Here is a 20,905-nt window from a genome sequence, read left to right as displayed (position 1 = left end):
ATTTTTTAAATACATGACAGCAGAATGCATTACAATTCTTATTACACATATAGAGCACAATTTTTCATATCTCTGTTTGTATATAAAGTATGTTCATACCAATTCATGTCTTCATATATGTTCTTTGGATAATGATGTCCATCACATTCCACCTGTCCCCTCTTCCCTTCCCAACCTGTAGTAAAGACAATTCACCCTTTTGTCTACTAGCTTTGAGAATAGATGGCCAAATCTGGTTTACCATTATTTGCCCCTTTAGTTATCATAGGTTGGAACTAAAAATTAATATATATTTGAAGTTAGGTTCTAAAACACATTAGAAGATAGTTTCTAAATAGTTATGTGCCAATACTATGCATGTTTCTGAATCAGTAGATTTTCATTAAAACTTTTGTTTGATTTAAAAAAGTTTAAAAGAACTTCACATCCTTAGTATTTTTCAATGTTGAGCTAGGTAATATTTAGGGAAGGGGGAGTTAATTAAAGTGACTGTATTATTACTTGAATAATTTGTACAGTATAGTGAGTGTGAAATATGTTTATATCCCCAAGGACTATACTGAATACAAGGTCATACTTATGAGAGGTTGATGCTTTAATGATTAAGGGTCCTATATTCTAGGATGTATTAAAGATTTGTTTGAATTCTAGTTGACCCTAGTTCAAACTTTTAAATTGCCTTTTGATTCATTACTAATCTTGACTTGCTTGCTCCTCATTGATATACTCCAAAAGAGTGTTCAGATTAAGATTCATGGTTATTTTTTTCCTTCATACAATATGAAATGAATCTGTTTCATCTTAGATTTATGAAACAGGAATATAGTATTTCTTTATAAGCCCAATTAATTAGTAAATCAAATTAGTATTATAAATTGATATTATAAATCTTATAAATTCCTTTCCTCATAATTTTACCTTAAGAGACTCAGTAATTGAAATGAAGGAATTCAGACTTGAACTAACTTTTCTTATAGGACCATTGACAAATATTCAGTGAAATGGACCTTAAAGAATTTTGTGTGAGGGAAAAAAAAAAGTATCAGGGAATAAGTGCTAGATCAGGTATCATCAGATTTGAGCAGATTCCTTTTATAAGAATGCCAGCTTTTCTTTGCTTTTAATTTATTACCAGTAAGTCTTAAGATTCATGACATTTATCAGTTTATTCTAGTTTCTTGATTCTAGATAGCTCTTTGGGATTTGAATTTGGAGGCTTCCTTAAAACATTATATATCTTTTAACAGTGATGAAGGAAGTTTGTCCTGATCAGCCTTGATTCTTAAAAAAAAAAAAAAAAAAAAAAGACATGGTACCATTTTTTTTTTTTTTCAACTTAGATCTCTCAAGCACAGGAGGAGCTGAATTAATCAGGACCAGCCTGAAGTTCTGCCTGTACCATGGCTTCATTTGGAGGCCAGGGAGTGTATTGTAATGTTCATCTCTTTTCACTTTCTTTTTTAAGTTTATTTATCAAATATTAAAGACTACCTACAATAAGTCAGAAATACAGGGTTAGAGAGAACATGGAAATTATAGTTAATGGGAGACAATAAACACAAAAATTATACAACTGTGAAAAATGCTAGTAAGAAAGGAGATGTATAGGGTGTAAGTAGGTGTGTTATAAGAGGACATATTCTAGTGTGGAGGCTTTGGGAAGCCTTTCCCAAGGAACTGACATAGTGATTATCTGAATATATATTAAGTGAATATATATTCACTTAATATATATATATATATATATATATATATATATATATATATATATACTAAACATTTATGGCACAAAATATATCTTTTAGCATAAGGAATTTGAGAGAAGTAAGAAGAAATTACACTATAGAAATAAAGTTCATGTGACAATTTTAAAATCCAATACCTAGCCAAGATTTTGATTTCTTTCCCTTCAAATTTGGCCTTGCCTTATACTTGAAGCCAAAGACAGCAAGAAAAGATTATCCTAGATCCATACAAATAATTTGGTTAACAAATACTTTTTGTTAACTTTTGGTTGACATTTGGTTTTCGCAAATGGAGGCTTCTTTCTAATGAAATTTATATTTTAAATTGTAGTAGAATATTTCAGTTATAAGTATTAGAAAACTACTTTGAATAATTTCTTTTTGTCTGTATTCATTTAAAGGTAGATCAAGGTTTAAGAAGTTAAACATCTTTTGTAAACTTCTTTTTCTGTACTCTTTTTTTTCTGTGGTTAACTTTCATGGTTCAAGTTTTTTTTTTTTTTTCTGATTTAGGTAGTTGGTCAGTGTTATACTATCAAAAATAGTTGAGTTTGATATCTATTGACTAGTCGATACACTAATAATTAGACTTCAGTATGAGTGAATTGAAGTGTAATTTGAGAAGGGTTTGTCTTTTGTTATATCAACAAATAGTTGGTACTTTTAAATCAAGATAGCTTGAGTTCTGTTTTATGAATTCAGTTCATTCATTTAATCAGTTCATCATTCCCAGTATTCTTATTGGAGAAACTAGTATATAAACATGCATACTTTCTATTTTTCATCTGAATGAATTTCTTCAATTAAAAAGTTTATTATTAATTTTTTTATTAATTAAGGTATTTCATACAAGAGCCCATGATATTTTTAGTTACATATGCAGAAGATGTCAGGGTAAAAATGAATGTTTTGGTTAGATTTATACTGAGTTACATTGCTAAAGTTCAAGTGACAGGAATGTGTTTTCAAGATTGTCCCTACATTACCCAAAACATTATAGAATTATTCAGTTTAGAACATGGGTTTAATGTATGCAGAACTCATTCTGAATCTTATTCTTAATGATATTTAGTCTCAAATTGTATCTTATGTACATTTTCAGGTTTCACTTTAAACCTTAACGTTTATATAAATTTGTAAGTATAGGAGAGTAAGGATATTATAGGTAAGGTGTAAGCTTAATGATTATTATTAAAGCTTGGTGGTATGATTTTCATTATAGGGAGGCTTTATGGTAAATAGTGAATGAAAACTTTTGAAGATTTGCTTGTGTTTGAAGATTTGCTTTGTGCTTCCATAAAGTATTAACAAGCTGCCCTAGTTTTTTTTTTTTTTAAATAAGCGGGCTGCTTGTATCTGATGAGGTAGCATGGTGTAGTGCGTTGGGTTTTAATTCCTAGATCCAAGTTTTTATTTTGCTCTGGGATATATAGTATGGTTCCTTTCTTTATAAATAGATGCTAGTCTTGTCTTACCTACCTCGTATTTGCTGTGGGAATCATTAGATAGAGCTCTGTAAAAGCCTTGAAAACTGTAAAATCATATATAAATACTAGTCCATGATACTTGGTTTCCTGTCATTTTCTTGTAGATAATAAATTTGACTTTTGTAGTTTATACTTTGAAACATAAAAATGTAGGGGCAGTTTAGGTATAGTATATTAGGGTTCTTGAGTGAAGAGTAACAGGTGTGTGTGTGTGTGTGTGTGTGTGTGTGTACCGTTGACACTCTGTATCTGCAGGTTCTGTATCTGTGGATTCAATGAACTGTGGATTGAAAATACAGCCATATGCTGCATAAGATATTTTGGTCAACAAAGATCTATATTCTGAAAGTATATTTCATATAGCATAAGTGTGTAGTAGGCTGTACAATTTAGGTTTGTGTAGGTATACTTTGTATGTATACTCTGATGTTTGTGCAATGATGGGAATCATGTAATGTTACAGATCTCAGAACATACTCCCATCATTAAGTGACACATAGCTGTATTGGAAAAAAATATTCAGTGATGAACATGTAGCCTGTTTTCCTTGGTACTAATCCCTTAAAAATACAGTATAATAGCTATTTACATAGTATTTATACTGTAGGGAATGTAATCTAGAGTTGATTGAATAATTGTCTATTAATCTAGAGATTATTAAAAGTATATAGGAGAATGTACATAGATTATATGCAAATATTATGCCATTTTATAGGAAGCGTGGTGGATTTTGATATCAGGGAGTGGTTCGGGATCCAATCCCCTATGAATACAGAAGATGAGTATTATCTATATAAAATAAGGAATGGGCTCATAATTAGGAAGGCTATGAAGGGCCTACATCTGCACTTGGCAAGCTGGAGACACATGAGGGTGTGTAGTTCTAGTACAAGTCTGAAAGCCTCAGGAGACCCAGTGGTGTAATTGCTTCTCTGAAAGCCAGAGGCTCTAGGCCCAACAAATGATGTTTTAGTAATTCTAAAGAAGAAAAGACCAATCAACTCAAGAAATCAGGCCAGAGGAGTTCCCTCGCCACCTCCCCCCCCCCCCCCCCCAGATCTTAAGTGGATTGACCCATCCACATTAAGGAGGGGCAATCTCCTGTCCTCAGTCTATCAATTCAAATATTAATCTTCACCAGAAATACCCTCATAGACACACTCAGAATAATGTTTTAACAAATGTCTGGGCAGGCCTTGTTCTAGTCAAGTTGATGCATAAAATTAAGTTTTTTAATTAATCAAGTTGTCACTTTCAGTATATAGTTATTTGTGGAAACAAAGTAATTTTACCTTTATTATGCTAATATTTTTTAAATCAAGATCTTATTTTTAGCAGGTATATACCTGTAATTCTAGTTCCTTGGGAGGCTGAAGCAGGAGAATTGCAAGTTTGAGGCCAGACTAGGTAACTTGAGTGGGACCCTGTCTTAAAATAAAAAAGGGCAGACAGTATAGCTCAGAGGTTGAGTGTCCCTGGATTCAATACTTAATACTGGAAAAAAATATTACTTAAAAAAAATACAGATATCTTCTGACTATAGATAAATATATATTTTTTTAGTTTTCTTTATTAAAGTTCTGTTTTTATTTTGAATCTGTTGGTGCTATAAAAATGTGACTTAGTTTTGATTCTCATGAAGACAATTGAACTATTCTGAATAAAACATTATATGTTTTTCTTGACCATAAAACAATTAAGTTATTTTTTAGCTCTGCCTCAATGTGACTTAAATAACTGATGAGAAAAACTTGGAGGAGGAAGAGTTTATTTGGGCTCATAGTTTCAGAGATTCAGCCCATGGTCTTGGCCAAGATGAGGCAAAACATCATGGTGGAAGAGCATGGCAGAGGAAAACTGCTCTGGAAGGAGAGAGAGAGGAGGGGAGGGAGGGAGAGAGAAGGGGGGAGGGAGGGAAAGAGTGAGAGGCCAGAGGGGAGGGAGAGGGAGATATCTAGTCACCAGGGACAAAATATAAACCCCAAAAACATGCCCCCAGTGACCTACTTCCTTCAGCCATACCCTGCCTGCTTCGGTTACCACTTAGTATAGAAGTCCTTTCAAATTTTTAATCCATGAAATGGGTTAATCCATTGATTAGATCACAGCTCTCATGATCTAATCATTTCACCTTTGAACATTCCTACATTGTCTCACAATGAGTTTTTAGAGCACTAGTCTTTCCAAACCACAAGAGTTATAATGAGCACTTTTAATTTATATTAATTCTTTTATAAGAGAAATGGAGAGGAAACATAAATGCATAATTGAGTTTTTTATAGTTCTTTTAAAATTTTTTTTGTAGTTGTAGATGGACAGAATGCCTTTATTTTATTTGTTTATTTGTATGTGGTGCCAAGGATCAAACCCAGTGTCTTCCACATGCTAGGCAAGTGCTCTGCCACTGAACTACAGCCCTAGCCCTTATAGTTCTTCTAATTGCCGTTTATTTTTTTCAGACATTTTGATTACCAAAGACAGAAATCTTTTAAACACTTAATAAATAAAGGAATGCAACACAAAAAGGAATTGGATTTGCAGTAGGGAGTAATTATTGCAGGGTGAAGGAATTTTATAAGTGTCTATTATGTGTTAGTTACGCTGCTAAATATTTTGTTATCTCACTTATTTAAAAGTACTAAGATCTTAGAGAAGGAAGGAAAGAGCAAAGTTAACAGATACACAGCTTATTGTTTTTATTCTATTGGGATCTGTTCTTTTTATTTGCTGACTCCGCACTGTGAACATTGTGTTTCCTTGTTTCATTTTTAGTTCTTATAGATTGGGAATAAAATTTTTAGCCCAGGAGTCATCATGTGCCTTACTTAATGTATTCCAGTTTACTTCATTGAGTTAGATATATACATTTCTGAATAATTAGTTATTACATAATCTTTGTTGTATTTTTCCTATATTTTTATGTTTTTCTTTCAGTGGAGGCAACCTGAATTTTTGTAGGTGCTAAGAAATTACATTAATTTATGGAAATTATGCACTATGGAAAAGGCTATTTTTCCTTGTTTAGGAAAAAACAAGATTTCAGCATGAAGTTTTAGTTTATAAGAGCCACTTGCTTGACTTCAATCCCTGATCAGCTGTTTATTAGTTTTGTAGTAATGTTGGGCAACTTAATCTCTTTGCTCTCCATTTTCTTTCTCTAAAATGGAGATAATAATCATGCTCATAGAATTTTTTTTTTCTACCTGCAGTGCTGGGGATTGGACCCAAGTCCGCATGCATGTCAGGCATGTGCTTTACCATTCAGCCACATGCCCAGCCCTCATCTCATAGAATATTATGAAGATTAAGCGAGTTGACATGTATGGTATTTAGGACAGTGCCTGGCAAATAGTGCTATGTAAGGTTTTTTAAATGAAATATAAATTGTTTGGTAATTAAATACTTAAAAACATTGTGTTAGCTTTGTTTTACTCTAACAAAATACCTGAGATAATCCAAATTAAAAAAGAAGAAAGGTTTATTTTGGCTCACAGATTTGGAGGTTTCAGTCCATGGCCGGTAAGCCCTTTGTTTTGGGCCTGTGGTGAGCAGGACATTATGGTGTGGAGTACATGGTGCAGCAAACTGTTCACTTCATTTTGTCTGGGAAGGAAAAGAGAAAGGAAGAGGAGGGCTGGGGTCCCAATATTCCCTTCAAGAGCATACCCCAATGAGCTAACTTTCCAGTTTTCTGTGTTAACTTTGTATTACTGTAACAAAATACCTGGGATAACCAGCTTAGAAGAAGAAAGGATTTAGTTTGGCTTCCAGTTTTTCAGGTCTCAGTTTATGGTTTCTTTGCTCTTTTGTTTTTGGGTATTTGACAAAGAGCATGGTGAGAGTGTGTGTTGGAGAAAACTGTTCACCTCATGGTAGCCAGCAAATAGAGAGGAAGTGAGAGACTAGGGCCTTAATACTCCCTTTGAAGGCATGCCCCAAATGACCTAATGTTCTGCCACTAGGCACTACCTCTTAAAGCTTCTTCTTCCTCCCAATGGCACCAACGGTTGGGAACCAAACCTTTAACACATGGGCCTTTAGAGGACATTTAACATCCAAACTCTTATTCTGTTCCTGGCGTCCAAAGGCTCATAACCATCTCGCCATGCAAAATGTATTCAGTTCATCTTTAAGAGTTCTCAAAGACTTAACATTTTTAGCATTGCTCAAAAGTCCATGTCCAAAATTTCCTCTGAGACTCAAGGCAAATTTAGCTGTGAACCCTTATAAATGTAAAAAATGTTGCATTCTTCTAAGATATGATTGTAAGCATTCCCATTCTGAAAGGGAGGAATAGGGGCATAGAAAGTAGGGAACAGACTAAAGCAGGACAAAAGCTCAATAGGCAAACATTAAATCCTTTCTCCATGTCTGGCATCTGGGGCACACTGTGATGGGATATGTACTCCCAAGGGCTTGAGCAATCTCACCCCTATGCCCTTGCTGTCTACGGCCCACTTGGCTGACTTTGTATGCTGCTTACAGCGACTCATGGCAGGCATTCTACATTCATGGTATCTCTTTATTGGTCTCCTGCAGCTTTGGCTTCATTTTCACAGCTCTATGCATCATCCTGTCAGGTGCTATGTACAGGCATGCTGTCTTGCTCCTTCCTTTGAAATCTCATTAGAAGTCTCCATGACCTCATAACTCTTACATTCTTTGTGCCTATAAAACCAGCCTCATGTGAATTATATCATCATCTACCACCAGCGTCTTCCATGAGCTCAGACTGTTCCTATACCCACTGGTTCTTGAACCACAGCTGCAGCATCCTCTGCCTCCCTTGACAGCTACTCATGGAGGAGTCCCAAGTCAGTCCCAGGATAGCAATGTATATCAGGGACCTCTTCTAAAGTTGTTAGAACATTTGCACATTTACATCCTTGATTCTGCCCTGGGTAGGATCTTGTGATTCTTGAGATGCCCCCAAGGCATTTTTTCCATTTTCCCCTGTGTGAGGTACTTGGTTTCCTTTTGATGGTTCTAATCTCTTTCTGTACTTTCTTGGTAGCACCCTAAAATATACTCCTTTTCTCACTAAGCTGTGAATTTTTCAAATCTTTCCACTCTGCTTTTTGTTCCTGATTCTTATTATAAATCTGACTAAAAGCATCCAGCAGTATCCATACTGGTACCCAAAGTCTGTGGCCTTAAAATTTGCTCTTCTAGAGAAAAAATAGTTGATCACCCTTAAATTCAGCCTCTCTTTTAAAGTTTCAGGGTATGGGCATAATGCAACCATTTAATTTAATTTAATTTTTTTAAAGTTGTAGATGGACATATTTTTTTAAAATTTATTTTTATGTGGTGCTGAGGATTGAACCCAGTGCCTCACACATGCGAGGTGGGTGCTCTACCACTGAGCTACAGCCCCAGCCCGGTTTTATTTTATTTTATTGGCTCTGGTGTAACAGGGATATCCTTAGTCCAATTCCTAATTGAGTTTTTTTTTTTTTTTAATTAATTTTTATTGTAGGTTGTTCAAAACATTACATAGTTCTTGATATATCATATTTCACACTTTGATTCAAGTGGGATATGAACTCCCATTTTTACCCCATATACAGATTGCAGAATCACTTCAGTTGCACAACCATTGATTTACATATTGCCATTCTGGAGTCTGTTGTAATTGAGTTTTTATTTCTTTCTGAAACCATCCACATTTTTTTTTTATTGTCCATTTTTCTATCAGCACTCTGACTTTTGATCTGTCATCAGAATTATCTGTTAAACTTCACGTTTAGCATTCTAGGATTTCTCTAGCTCACTCCTCCAAACTTTTACAAATTCCTCTTGTAAATGTATTTGAAAGACTTCTCCACATCATCTCAGGTATAGTTACAGCAACAATTCCAATTCTTGGCACAACTTTTTGGTGTAGATTAGCTTTGCTTTATTATAACAAAATTTCTGAGACAATCAGCTTACAAAGAGGAAAGATTTGTTTTGACTTACAATTCTGGGGGTTTGACCCTGGAAGGTTGACCCTGTTGCTTTTGGACCTTTGGTAAGATTATACATCATGGTAGGAACATGCGGCAGAAGAAGCTGCTCATTTTGTGATAGCCAGGAAATAAAAAAAAAAAAAAAGGGAGATAGGAAGAGGCTTGATTCCTACTATTTCCTTCAAGGGCATGCCCCTAATGATCTAAGACCTTCAACTAGTCTTGAATTCTCAAAGTTTCTACCACCTGCTGAGCATGGTGGTACATGCTTATATTCCCAGTGACTCTGTAATCTTAGTGACTTGGAAGGCTGAAGCAGGAAGATTGCAAGTTCAAGGCCAGCCTGGGAAATTTAGCAAAATAGCATAAAAAGGGCTGGGGATGTAGCTCAGTGGTAGAGTGCCCCTGGGTTCAATCCCTAGTACTATGGGGTAAAAAAATTTTTTTTTTCCACCACCTGCTAAATAATGCTATGGACTGGGGACCAAGCTTTTAACACGGTCTCTGTGGGGACATTTAAGACATATAGTACATGTATGTACTATAGTACATACACAAATTGAGTTTGCTATTTTCCTTAAACTAGTTGATCTCACTCAATAAGGGGCAGTTTACGTTCTGTGAGATGTTTAGCAACGTCTGGGAGACATTTTTTGGTTGTCATAATGGGGATGCTATTGACATCTAGAAATTAGAGGCTAGTGATGTTGCTAAATATATTTTAATGTATAGCACCGCTTCCTCTCTTCTCCCTGAAACAATAAATTATCTGGTCTCAAATGTCAGTAATGCTGAGGTTGAAAGACCCTGCTTTAAGCAAATCATTATTTGCTAGTGATTACTTTAAAAAATTAAATAGGCACAACATAAAATCTACTCTGTGAGCTATTTTAATTTCCACAGAAACTAGATTTTTAGATTCTCTAGAAATGAAGTCTTTTATAAGAGTTTAATGATCAAACTCTGACTATTAGTTTACAGTTTGATACTAATAAGGCTAAGATAATAGGTTAGCCCCTTTGAGGGCCAATTATCTTTGCTTTAGCCCATGGCCAAGCAATCTCAATAGTAGGAAATTATCTCTATGGAAAATGTGTGGCATTAATCTCATGGGAAATAGACAAGGTAATAACAATGGAGTATAAAGGACTAAGGTGAAATGCTTATGTTTCTTATAGATGTTTAATAGTGGTATTCTTGTAAAGGGAAACTTTCAGCCAGGCGCAATGTTGTACATCTGTAGTCCTGACTTCTACAGAGGCTGAGGCAGGAGGGTCACTTTACAACAGGAGTTCATGGCCAGTTTAGGCACCATAGTGAGACCCTGTGTTGTCCCCCCACATTAAAGCGGGGGAGATACTTTTAAATTGGGGGTCTGTCCTTATAATTTTGTATCAGTCATCATTCTGTAGACATTGTATTAGATTGGTATCCATACTTGACAGTCATGAGCTATGCTTAATACTGCCTGTTTCTGTGTGTTTTCTTTTTAAATGAGACCATTATAATTATACATAGTAGTTGGATTAATCCTGATGAAATCATACATGCAACAATTTAATTTCATGTTGTCCCCCTACTTTTCATCTCCCTTCCCCTTCCTCTACTGTTCTTCCTTTCACTTATCTATTTATTTGTTTTCGATTAGTTCTTTTTACTTATACATAAAGGTGAAATTTCTTGTGGTATATTTATATATGCACATAATATAATTTTTAATAATTCACTCTGCATTTCTTCCTCATCCCTGTCCCTCTTCTCTCCCTCTCGATCTCCTTCTTCACTACTGGTATTTTCTATATCTTTATGGTAACCAATCCTCATCCTCCCCTCCTTTTTTCCTTATTTAACTCTAGCTTCCCACATATGAGAGAAAAATTCAATCTTTGATTTTTCTGACTGCCTTATTTCTCTTAGCAGAATGGTCTCCATTTCTATCCATTTACTAGCAAATGCCGTAATTTCATTATTTATGGGTAAATAAAACTCAATTTTGTAAAAATATCACAATTGCTTAATCCATTCATCTGTTGACCCAATAATTTAGCTTTTGTGAATTGTGCTGCTATAAACATGGAGGCTCTATTGCTATAGTATGCTGATTTTAGTTCTTTTGGATAAACACAAAGGAGTGGGATAGGTGGGTTATATGGTAGTTCCATTTCTAGTTTTTTGAGGACTCTACCTACTACTCCTTTCCAGAGTGGTTGTAGTAGTCTGCAGTCCCACTAAGAATGTAAAAGTGTGCCTTTTCTCCTACGTCCTTGCTGGCATTTATTATTGTGTTCTTGATCATTGTCATTCTGACTGGAGTGAGATGAAATCTCAGTGTAGTTTTGATTTGCATTTCACTAATTGCTAATGATGTTGAATATTTTTTCTTATATTTTTTGGCCATTTGTGTTTCTTCTTTTGAGAAGTTTATGTTTAGTTCTTTTGTCCATTAATTGATTGTGTTATTTGTTTTTTTGGTGGTAAGTTTTTCTATTTATATATTCTGGATGTTAATCCCCTGTTGGATGAGTAGCTCTGCCTCTGTTTCTTGACCCATGCTTGGAACACTGTGAAAATATTTGTTAATGTTTTAGATACTTTGATGTTTATAATTTTGGAATATAGGCCTGAGATCTATCTCAGATTAACTTTTGTGTGTTATATGAGGCGCGGAACAAAGTTAACTTTTCCATACAGGTATCTAATTCCTACAGTATCATTTCTTTTTTTTTTTTAAATGTGTAATTTTAGAAGTGTAGTAAAGGAGCCCCTTGTATGATTCAATTTAACCTCTTTAGTTAAGAAATGAGGAAATTGAAATCTCAAGAGTATCTAAGCAAGGATTTTTCATAGAAAAAGGTTAAGAGGTTAAAAATAAAATATTTAAGGTTAAAAATCAAATATTTTCCTAGCACCATAAAAAATCAAATCTCCAAATTATTTTGTATTATGTCCTTCTGATATTTTATTCCCTATTCACATTATTTTGTATAATAATAATCATGACTTTCACACACTTATTCCTCTCTCCCTGATATTATAAATTAGAACATATGTGGCTAGTTTTTTGTTTATGTGACTAAAATATCTAACAAGAACAATTTAGTGGAGGAAAAGTTTATTTTGGCTCACAGTTTCAGAGGTTCAATTTATGGTTGATCAATTCAATTGCTCTGGGCCTGAGGTAAGGTAAAACATCATGGCAAAAAGGCCTGGTGGAGAAAAGCTCCTTAGATCATGCCTGTCCAGAAGAAGAGAGAGAGGGAGGAGCTAAGGGATAGTATAATCCCAAGGTCCTGTCTCCAAAGATGTACTTCTTCCAGTCATATTCCACCTGCCTATCAACTAGGAATCCATTCAGATGATTAATTCTTAAAATGGATGAATCCACTAATTAGGTTACAGCTCCCATAATCTTAAGCATTTTACCTCCTGCATTAACACAGGAGTTTTAGCGGGACATGTTATATCCAAACCATAACTATACGTTTTTTGTAGGAAGTATGGAATATATCCAAAGTAAAAAGGCAACAAAACAAAACAAACAAAACAAGAGCAAAAGCAGTAAACCTCCAGCCCCCCACAGAAAATTAAAAAATAATCTTTTTTCCATCATTCAGTGATAAATAATTCATAACATCCTAATATTTGTCCTATATGTTCATTATAAAGTATTGTTTTGTAGTCTGTCTTCTGACATTATATATTTTGATTTTATTTTTCTAGGATATTAAATAGTTTTCTAAAACAAGACTATATTAATGTAAGTAAATAAACATGGGTGTGTATTTTACCTATAGTTGTATGGTATACCTTATTTTTAGTTAAATCTTTATATGTATGTTTAAATAAATTATAAGGAATTAATATGGAATTATTTAGTCAAAGCATATGAACATTACAAAGTCTTTAATATAAAATGTGATATTTCTGAAGATGTCTGATTATCTGATTATGCTTTTATACATGTTTCCTCATGTATATAAATAAATAAAATAAAGCCCCTTTCCTGGGCTTTTATTATTGGCTATCACAATTACTAGAATGGTTAGATCAGTGCTTCTGAACCTTTTTCACGTTTTTGCATGCTCTGGTATACTTAGAAAACTATAATAATGGGTGGCATGCTGAGAAAACTGAGGTGGTGATCACCCTGTTTTGTACCCCGATCTTGGCTTAGCAATTTACAGTGCTGAGAAGATCAGTTTTTTAGCCACTGGTAAACCTTATTGTAAGCTCTGGGTTAGAACACAGTGATCATGTTTTGTATAAGATATTCCCTGTATCTTGCAATAGACTATAACTTTTTCCTAACAATATTGTAAATATGTAATATCTATCTACTTTACTGTTAATAGACATTTAGGTTGTTGTAGTATTTATAATTAAATATGGTATTATGAATATGTCTTTTGGAAGAAATAAGCACTATTGCTTTTGGGTATTTTTTCCAGAAATACAATTGCTGGGTCCTACAATAGATAGATAAACACTTATTTTCATTAGATACTGTCAGTTTTCCAAAGTAACAGCCATTTTACCAGAATGTCACCAGAAATATGTGAGAGTTGCGGTGCCTCTCATTCCCACCTGCACTGTACATTATCTATCCTTTTCATTTTAGAAGTTCTGATGGGTGTGTAGTTGTATTTCATTGTGCACTTCTCTGATGACTAATGGTGCTAAGAATATTTCATATACCTGTTGGCTATGTGCATAAACAGTTTTTTAAAGATAAATTGACCTTTTTATCATTATTTTGAGATAACTGTGATTCACATGCATTTGAAAGAAATTATAGAGATCTTCTTCCAATGCTGTCATCTTGCAAAACAATAATACAATATTACAATAAAATATTACCATGTATATAGTCAAGACAGAATATTTCCATCATGGCAAGGATCCCTAGTTTTGTCCTTGTATAGCCATACTTACTCCCCTTCTATTTACCAATATCACCTTAATCCCTTAACTACTGAGTTATTTTGCATTTCTATAATTTTGTCATTTCAAGAATATTATGGGAGTGAATCATACAGTATGTCTCCTTTGGGATTGGCTTTTTCACTCAACATAATTCTCTGGAAATTTATCAAGGTCATTTGATATATCACTAGATTGGGCCTTTTTATTGCTGAGTACTATTTACTCCATGGAATGGTTATATCATGGTTTGTTAAACTGTTCCCCTATTGAAGAGCACATGAGTTGTTTCCAGTTTTGGGAAAAAACTGAACAAAAGTGCTATAAATATTTGTGCACAGCTTTTTGTGTAAACATAAATTTTCATTTCTCAGAGATAGTACCCAGAACTGCAATTAGAAGTCATATGGTAATTGCTTGGTTAGTTTTTCAAGAAACTACCAAACTGTTTTCCAGAATGGCTTTATCATTTCACATTTGGACCATCAATGAAGAGGTGAACTAGTTCTCTAATGTCCTGCTAGCCAGCATTTGGTGTTGTCACTGTTTTTTTATTTTAGCCATTCTGACAGTTTTATAGTGATAGTTCATTATAGTTTTAAATTTGCAATCCTCCTGCCTCAGCCTCCTGAGTTGCTGGGATTATAGGTGTGTATACCAAACTTTGTGGTTATATACGATCTGTATGTTTTTGTCTAGGGAAATGTCTGTTCATTATCTTTTGCCTGTTTCCTAAATGGATTGTGTTTTTTATTGTTGAGTTTTAAGATTTCTATATTTATTCTAGATATTAACCTTTATTAGCTATGTGATTTGCAAGTATTTTCTCCTATTCTGTAGCTTGCCTTTTTGTCCTCCTAATAGGTCTTTCAGAGAGAAAAAGTTTTAATTTTGATGAAGTTCAGTTAATCAAATTTTCCTTTTATGAATTATGATTTTAATGTCAAGTCTAAAAACTTGTTACCTATCCTATGGCTATAAGGTTGTCTTCATTTTTTTCCCTAAAAGCTTTGTGGTTTTATATTTTACATTTATGTCTATGATTTATTTTGAATTAATTTTTGCACAAAGTGTAAGTCTTAAGGTTCTCTTTTTTTCTTTTTCTTTTCTTTTTTTAATGTATGCCCTCTTACTCTAGCACCATGTGTTAAAAAGACTATCTTTCTCCCATGAACTTGCTTTTGTACATTTGGAAAAATTTAACTGTATTAACTGAATATATTTCCATGAATTTATGAGTTCTCTGTTCTGTTCTATTCATCTATTTGTCCATGTCTGCCAATATTACATGGTTAGATACTGTAGCTATGTAACAATATCTTAAAATCAGACTTATTTCTTCTTTTTAAAAACTTTTTTCAAAGCTATTTTAATTCATTTGCTTTTCTTTATAAATTTTAGAATACTCTTGTCTGTATCTATAGAAATCCTTGGATTCTGATAAGAATTGTTAGATCTGCCTATTAATTATTTAGTTTATATTTTATTTATATATTTTTATTAGTTTATAATTTATGACATTTTTACCATATTGAATCTTGATGGCAAATTGCTAAGAAGGAATAGCCTTTAGGTAGATAATTGAGAAATGAAAAGAATGCACTTTCATAGAAACTTCTCACCTGTTAAAATTCTACCTGTCAAGATTCATATTAAAAGTCCAGTTAAATCTTCCTGACATTATCACTTGCCCTTCCTAACTTCCTCCCGTATATCTCTTCTTCTAACATTTCCCATACTGCCATATTTTAGGTTATTATATATGTTTTTGTTGCTATCAAAATTTTATATTCCTTGAAAACCAGGATTAAGACTTATTCACCATTGTTTTCTATATGTTGAATTAAAATAGGAGGGGGTCAGTTTCAGAGACTTCATGGGGGTCATCAGAAAAACTTAGAAGAGGCCATTAGATTTGTTGATCACTGACCTTAGGGAAAGTGTTATCTCCAGAAAGATAGGGAGAGAATGGAGAGTTTTCTTGTGCTGCAGTCATTTTTGCCTTTTTTTTACACCTCCTCCGTCGTTCTCTGATCCTGTTCTAATACTCATTCCTTTGATATACTGTTTCATTGTGATAGAAAGGTATTCCTTCTCATGACTTGTGAGAATTCTATTCTTCTAAATCCAGCTTATGTCCCCTTTTCCATGAAACTTCTGCCTACTTTATATTAAATTCACTTTGCTAAATTTCTATGGTACCTGTGAATTATATTCCTAATACTTAATCATTCTTAAATATCTATAATCCACATTTTGAGCATATTGTGATTTATTTTGTTTTATTTTTTATAACATTAAAAGTGTGATCAATAACTAAATATCATCTTTTTATTTTGATATATTGTTAGGGAAATTAGCCATTAAAATAATTAATAAATAAATAATAGTTAAATTATTAAAATTCAAAGTTTTCAATTTAAATTTAAAAGCTATGTCATAAAGACTGAGAGGTTGATTTTTTTTGAGATTGCATTCATTTTATTGAGTTTAATTTTGCAGTTATCTGCACAAGTAACTTGAAGTACACCATGAGTTTGTGGGCTCAGATATATTTCAGATGAAGTTTTCTCCTCTTCGTCCTCCCTCCTTCCCCCAGCACTTTGGTGTATTTGGTGTATAATAAAAGATTACTGTCATAATCTTCTGCAATTCTCTGTCTAGGTATTATTCTTTCTGTATTCTAGGGGTATGTGGTGCTTACCTGTGTTATTCTTATATTCTTAGTAATGGTTTATTTGATCGTTTTACATGGGCTCCAGGAAGCCAGAAATTATTAATTTGTATTTCTATCATTTTTTCCCTTATAATAGTCATGTTTGAATAACAGAATAATTTCTTTTTCTGTTTTCTATCCTTAAAATTCTCTAATAATGGTAGGCTGATAAAATCTGTAATGTAGTTTTGTTATAGCATCAGATTTTATTAGAATTTTAATTTATTTTTTTCCATTTAAAGGTGTACTTCATTTTTCAGTTTAAAACTGTCTTTAATGCTTCTCAATTTATGAAATATATTCATTACATGATCCAAGTTGTAATTTCTTGGTGTGTATTTTATCCTTAGTAAATTCAAGTATCTCCTTTCTGTCCTTGAAATTATATTTTTATAAAGGAGCAAGTACAATGCTATAGTTTTTACTTTTATTTTTAAATATATGTTTTATTCAGTAGCTTCCACATAAGAGCTAATTTAAGCTAATAATAGTTGTTTGGATTAAACAAAAAAGCCTTTCTCTTTCCAGATTGCAGCAATTCTCCGGAAACGAAAATTAGACTATTATTTGTACAAACTACTCCCTGAGATCCTACAATCTGCTTCATTTCTGACTGCTAATGGGGCCTTGTATATAACTTTCTTTTGCACTTTAAGGTTGGTACTCATAATCACCACTAGATATTAATACAAATTCTGTTGTTGAAATGGAAACAAACAGATGTTTATATAACCATTGTGTAGGTCACTGCTTTTATTTCTATTTTTTTAAACCTGTGAAATGACATTTGTTTCAAAGATAGTTTATAAAATCAGAAGCTGCTGGGCGCAGTGGAGCTTCCTGTAATCCTAAGGCTCTGGAGGCTGAGGTGGAGAATTTCGAGTTCAAAGGCAGCCTCAGCAAAGGCCTAAGGTCCTAAGCAATTCAGTGAGACCCTATCTTTAAATAAAATAGAAAATAGGTCTGGGATGTGGCTCTGTGGTTGAGTGCCCCTGTGTTCAATCTCTGGTATCCCCCTCCCCATTCCAAAACAAAAACCAAAAACCAAAACCCAAAAAACTAGGAACTGTTGGCTTCTTGGCCTCAAGATATTATATACATGTCAAATTATTAGCATGATTATAATAACAAAAATACTTTTGTATATTATATATTTTCTGAGTTCTGTTTTAATTTCAATTTGTTGATCGGAATTTGTTAGCTCTTTAGTTTCATAAATCATGAATTCAAAGTGACCGTGATATAGGTTAGGGCTATCTATAGTGAACAAACTTCAAAAGGAATACAAAATGCATGTGTTTATGAAAAAAAAAAAAAGTTAACTCTTGATATAGCCTACTGCTGGAACGTTTGGTTCTGATTCAATTTTGTAGCATTACCTGTGCTTCATGCTTTATACATTATAGATGCAGATAGAATTCAGTCTTTTGAGTGCTGTGACAAACCTAACATATTTATTACATACTTACTTTTTATCTTTTCCACCACACTGATTGTTAAAAATAAACTAATTTTTTATTTGTCAAGTTGTTGCCCAAAGTAGTTCTATATATTTTAACTGCAATTAAATATTTAATTTTCAAATATCTTTTATAGACTTTTCCTCATTGTATTAGTATTTGTAAACTTTTAGATGATGAAGAAAATAACTGGTGGTGTTTTCATACTGTTAAGCAAATCATGTCTTTAAATTGACATGAAAATCTATGTAAAGAATTTTCTTCATCATGTGGTCTCTGTAAAGTTTCAAAGACTTGTTAAAGCTCTAAAATAAAGTTATAAATAATAAGATTTTAAAAAATTGCACCAAGTTGCTATTGCAGCATATTTCTTTATGTTCTGTGAACCTGTTTGGTGAAGTTATAGAATCATAAAATATTTATACTTAATAATTATTTGTGTGATATATTATAATTAACTATTAAAGGTAACATCCATGGTCTTCCTATAACTGATTCAATGATTTTATTTTAATTTTCCCTTAGATTTTATATTCAATAAGTCCTTTGTGGATTTTATATTGGAGGGAAAACAACCTCTAGTTTTCTCAGGCAGGTTTGTGTTGTCCATTTCAGAAATACCCAGGTTAAGTATTTACGGTAGTTTTTCCAGTCCTTAAGATCTGAGCTTCATCTGTTGTTTTTTTGTTAAATTATTTTTGTAGTTGTAGATGGACAGAATGCCTTTATTTTATTTGTTTATTTTTATATGGTGCTAAGGATCAAACCCAGTGCCTCACACATACTAGTCAAGCGCTGTGCCACCGAACTACAGCCAATAGCCCTTGTCCGTCATTTTTAATCCTAATCTATTTTTTTTTCTATCATGCATCATTTATCAATTGGTCCACTTTGTTCAGATAATTTCTGATAATTTGTACATATTACTTTCCCTTTCTTAGAAACATTATTTTATTTTATTTTTTTAGAGAGAGGGAGAGAGAGAGGGAGAGAGAGAGAATTTTAATATTTATTTTTTAGTTTTCGGCGGACACAACATCTTTGTTTATATGTGGTGCTGAGGATCGAACCTGGGCCACACGCATGCCAGGCGAGCGTGCTACCGCTTGAGCCACATCCCCAGCCCAGAAACATTGCTTTTAAGGAAGAAGAGTCTTCCTAATGTCTCCAGATTTCTGTTTTTTTTTTTTTTTCTTTTTTAACCTCTTTAAAAACTCAAGCAGCTGATGGTCATATATGAAGTTCGGGGCACTATTCTAATACTTTGAGTTCCTCCTGTGTGCCCTGTGTGATGCTGAGAAATATCTTATGTAGTCCTCACAATAGCTGTAATGAGATAGGTAGTATTATCATTCCTACATGATAAATAAAAAACCCAAAAGATTTTCATAGCCAGTAGGTTTACATTGAAGGAATGCCTGAATAAAGATGATTGACTAAATTATTAGAAGGAAATTAGGTTAGAAGACTAGCAAATCCATTAGTTTGGTATTGCAGTGGCCTTTATAAAAGATGTTGAAAGACTTAACCAAGACAGGGACTGTAGGTTAGAGAGAAATTTAAGAGATGAATTGTATATGCAGTAATTTAAGGGCATGATTTAGTATATTGGGTTAGGGAAATAGGGAGCTGAAAATGACTCTAAGTGTCAAACATAACACATGGTTAATTGTTGATGCCACTTGGAAAAATAAAAGAGGAAGAACAAGTTTGCAGGGTTAGGGAAGAGAGACAACGAGTTTGGTTTTGGACATGCTGATTTGAAGTATAGAGGGTAGACTGAGAAGGGAAACTTGACTGAAATGACCAACTAGGAATTTCATACAAAAATTCCAAATTTGAATTTCAGGAAGATACTTGGAAAATTCTACTCATGGACTCCTGGCTTTGGTGCCGCTTTACCAGCATCTTATGTGGCCATTCTAATTGAAAGAAAAAGCAGGTAAAATTCTACATATCTACTGCATATTTAATAGAACTGGTTACCCATTCTCTACTTCAACTAGAGTTATTATTTTTTTGCTTATATCTTATTATAGTCCATGAATGAGCAATATTTTCAGACATGTTTTCAATTCTGCAGGTACTTGAATAAAAATTAATTTTATAGTATTATTTTTATTATAAGTTTATAAAATATAAAGTTTGATATTTAGAGCAATAATACTCATTTGCTTCTCTTTTACTAAAAAATTAGAGGCTTCTGTAATATAGCTTACCTAAAACATGGTATATGCAAATTCATGAATGATTTTTTTCTATAGCTATAATACCATTATTACACCTAACAAAATTAATAATAGCTTTCTATTATCATCTAGATCTATACTTTGTTTTAGGATCATTGAATAATCTTTGTTATATGAATTATTATTATTTTTTAAGGCATCCTGGCATGAAAAAGTATTTTGATTTTTCATGAACTTGGAATTTTCTTTGTGAATTAATAAGATTTGTACTGAATGCTACAAACTTATATAATCTGTTCAGTCATTTAGTTGAAATTAAAGTTTTTGTAGAAGAGACTGTCATCACATGAGTAATTATTTTATTGTTGAGAAATTATCCACCTTTGTTCCAGGGAATCAAATGGGATCATGTGTTTAAACTTTTTAGTTTATAAAGA

General features: G+C 33.1%; 1 protein-coding gene across 10 annotated transcripts in view; it reads left to right on the top strand.

Annotated features, from left to right (window-relative positions):
- The window catches only part of Tmem135 (transmembrane protein 135), a 224,596-nt gene that overhangs the window by 6,102 nt on the left and 197,589 nt on the right, over nt 1-20,905 (top strand). For 5 of the 10 annotated variants that reach the window (XM_076846538.2, XM_076846536.2, XM_076846541.2 and 2 more), the window contains exons 2-3: nt 17,348-17,475; nt 20,129-20,221. The exons of 2 other annotated variants lie outside the window; for them this stretch is intronic. In XM_076846538.2, the coding sequence (XP_076702653.1) occupies nt 17,348-17,475; nt 20,129-20,221 (221 nt within the window). Of the gene's footprint in view, nt 1-1,340; nt 1,432-12,903; nt 12,941-17,347; nt 17,476-20,128; nt 20,222-20,905 lie in introns of all 10 variants that reach the window. 3 more of the 10 variants (XM_076846545.2, XM_076846537.2, XM_076846539.2) reach the window with 2 other exon arrangements.

Source organism: Callospermophilus lateralis, chromosome 2, assembly GCF_048772815.1.
Source record: "Callospermophilus lateralis isolate mCalLat2 chromosome 2, mCalLat2.hap1, whole genome shotgun sequence".
NCBI classification, from domain to species: Eukaryota; Metazoa; Chordata; class Mammalia; order Rodentia; family Sciuridae; genus Callospermophilus; species Callospermophilus lateralis.
This window is presented reverse-complemented; position numbering and strand designations above follow the sequence as displayed.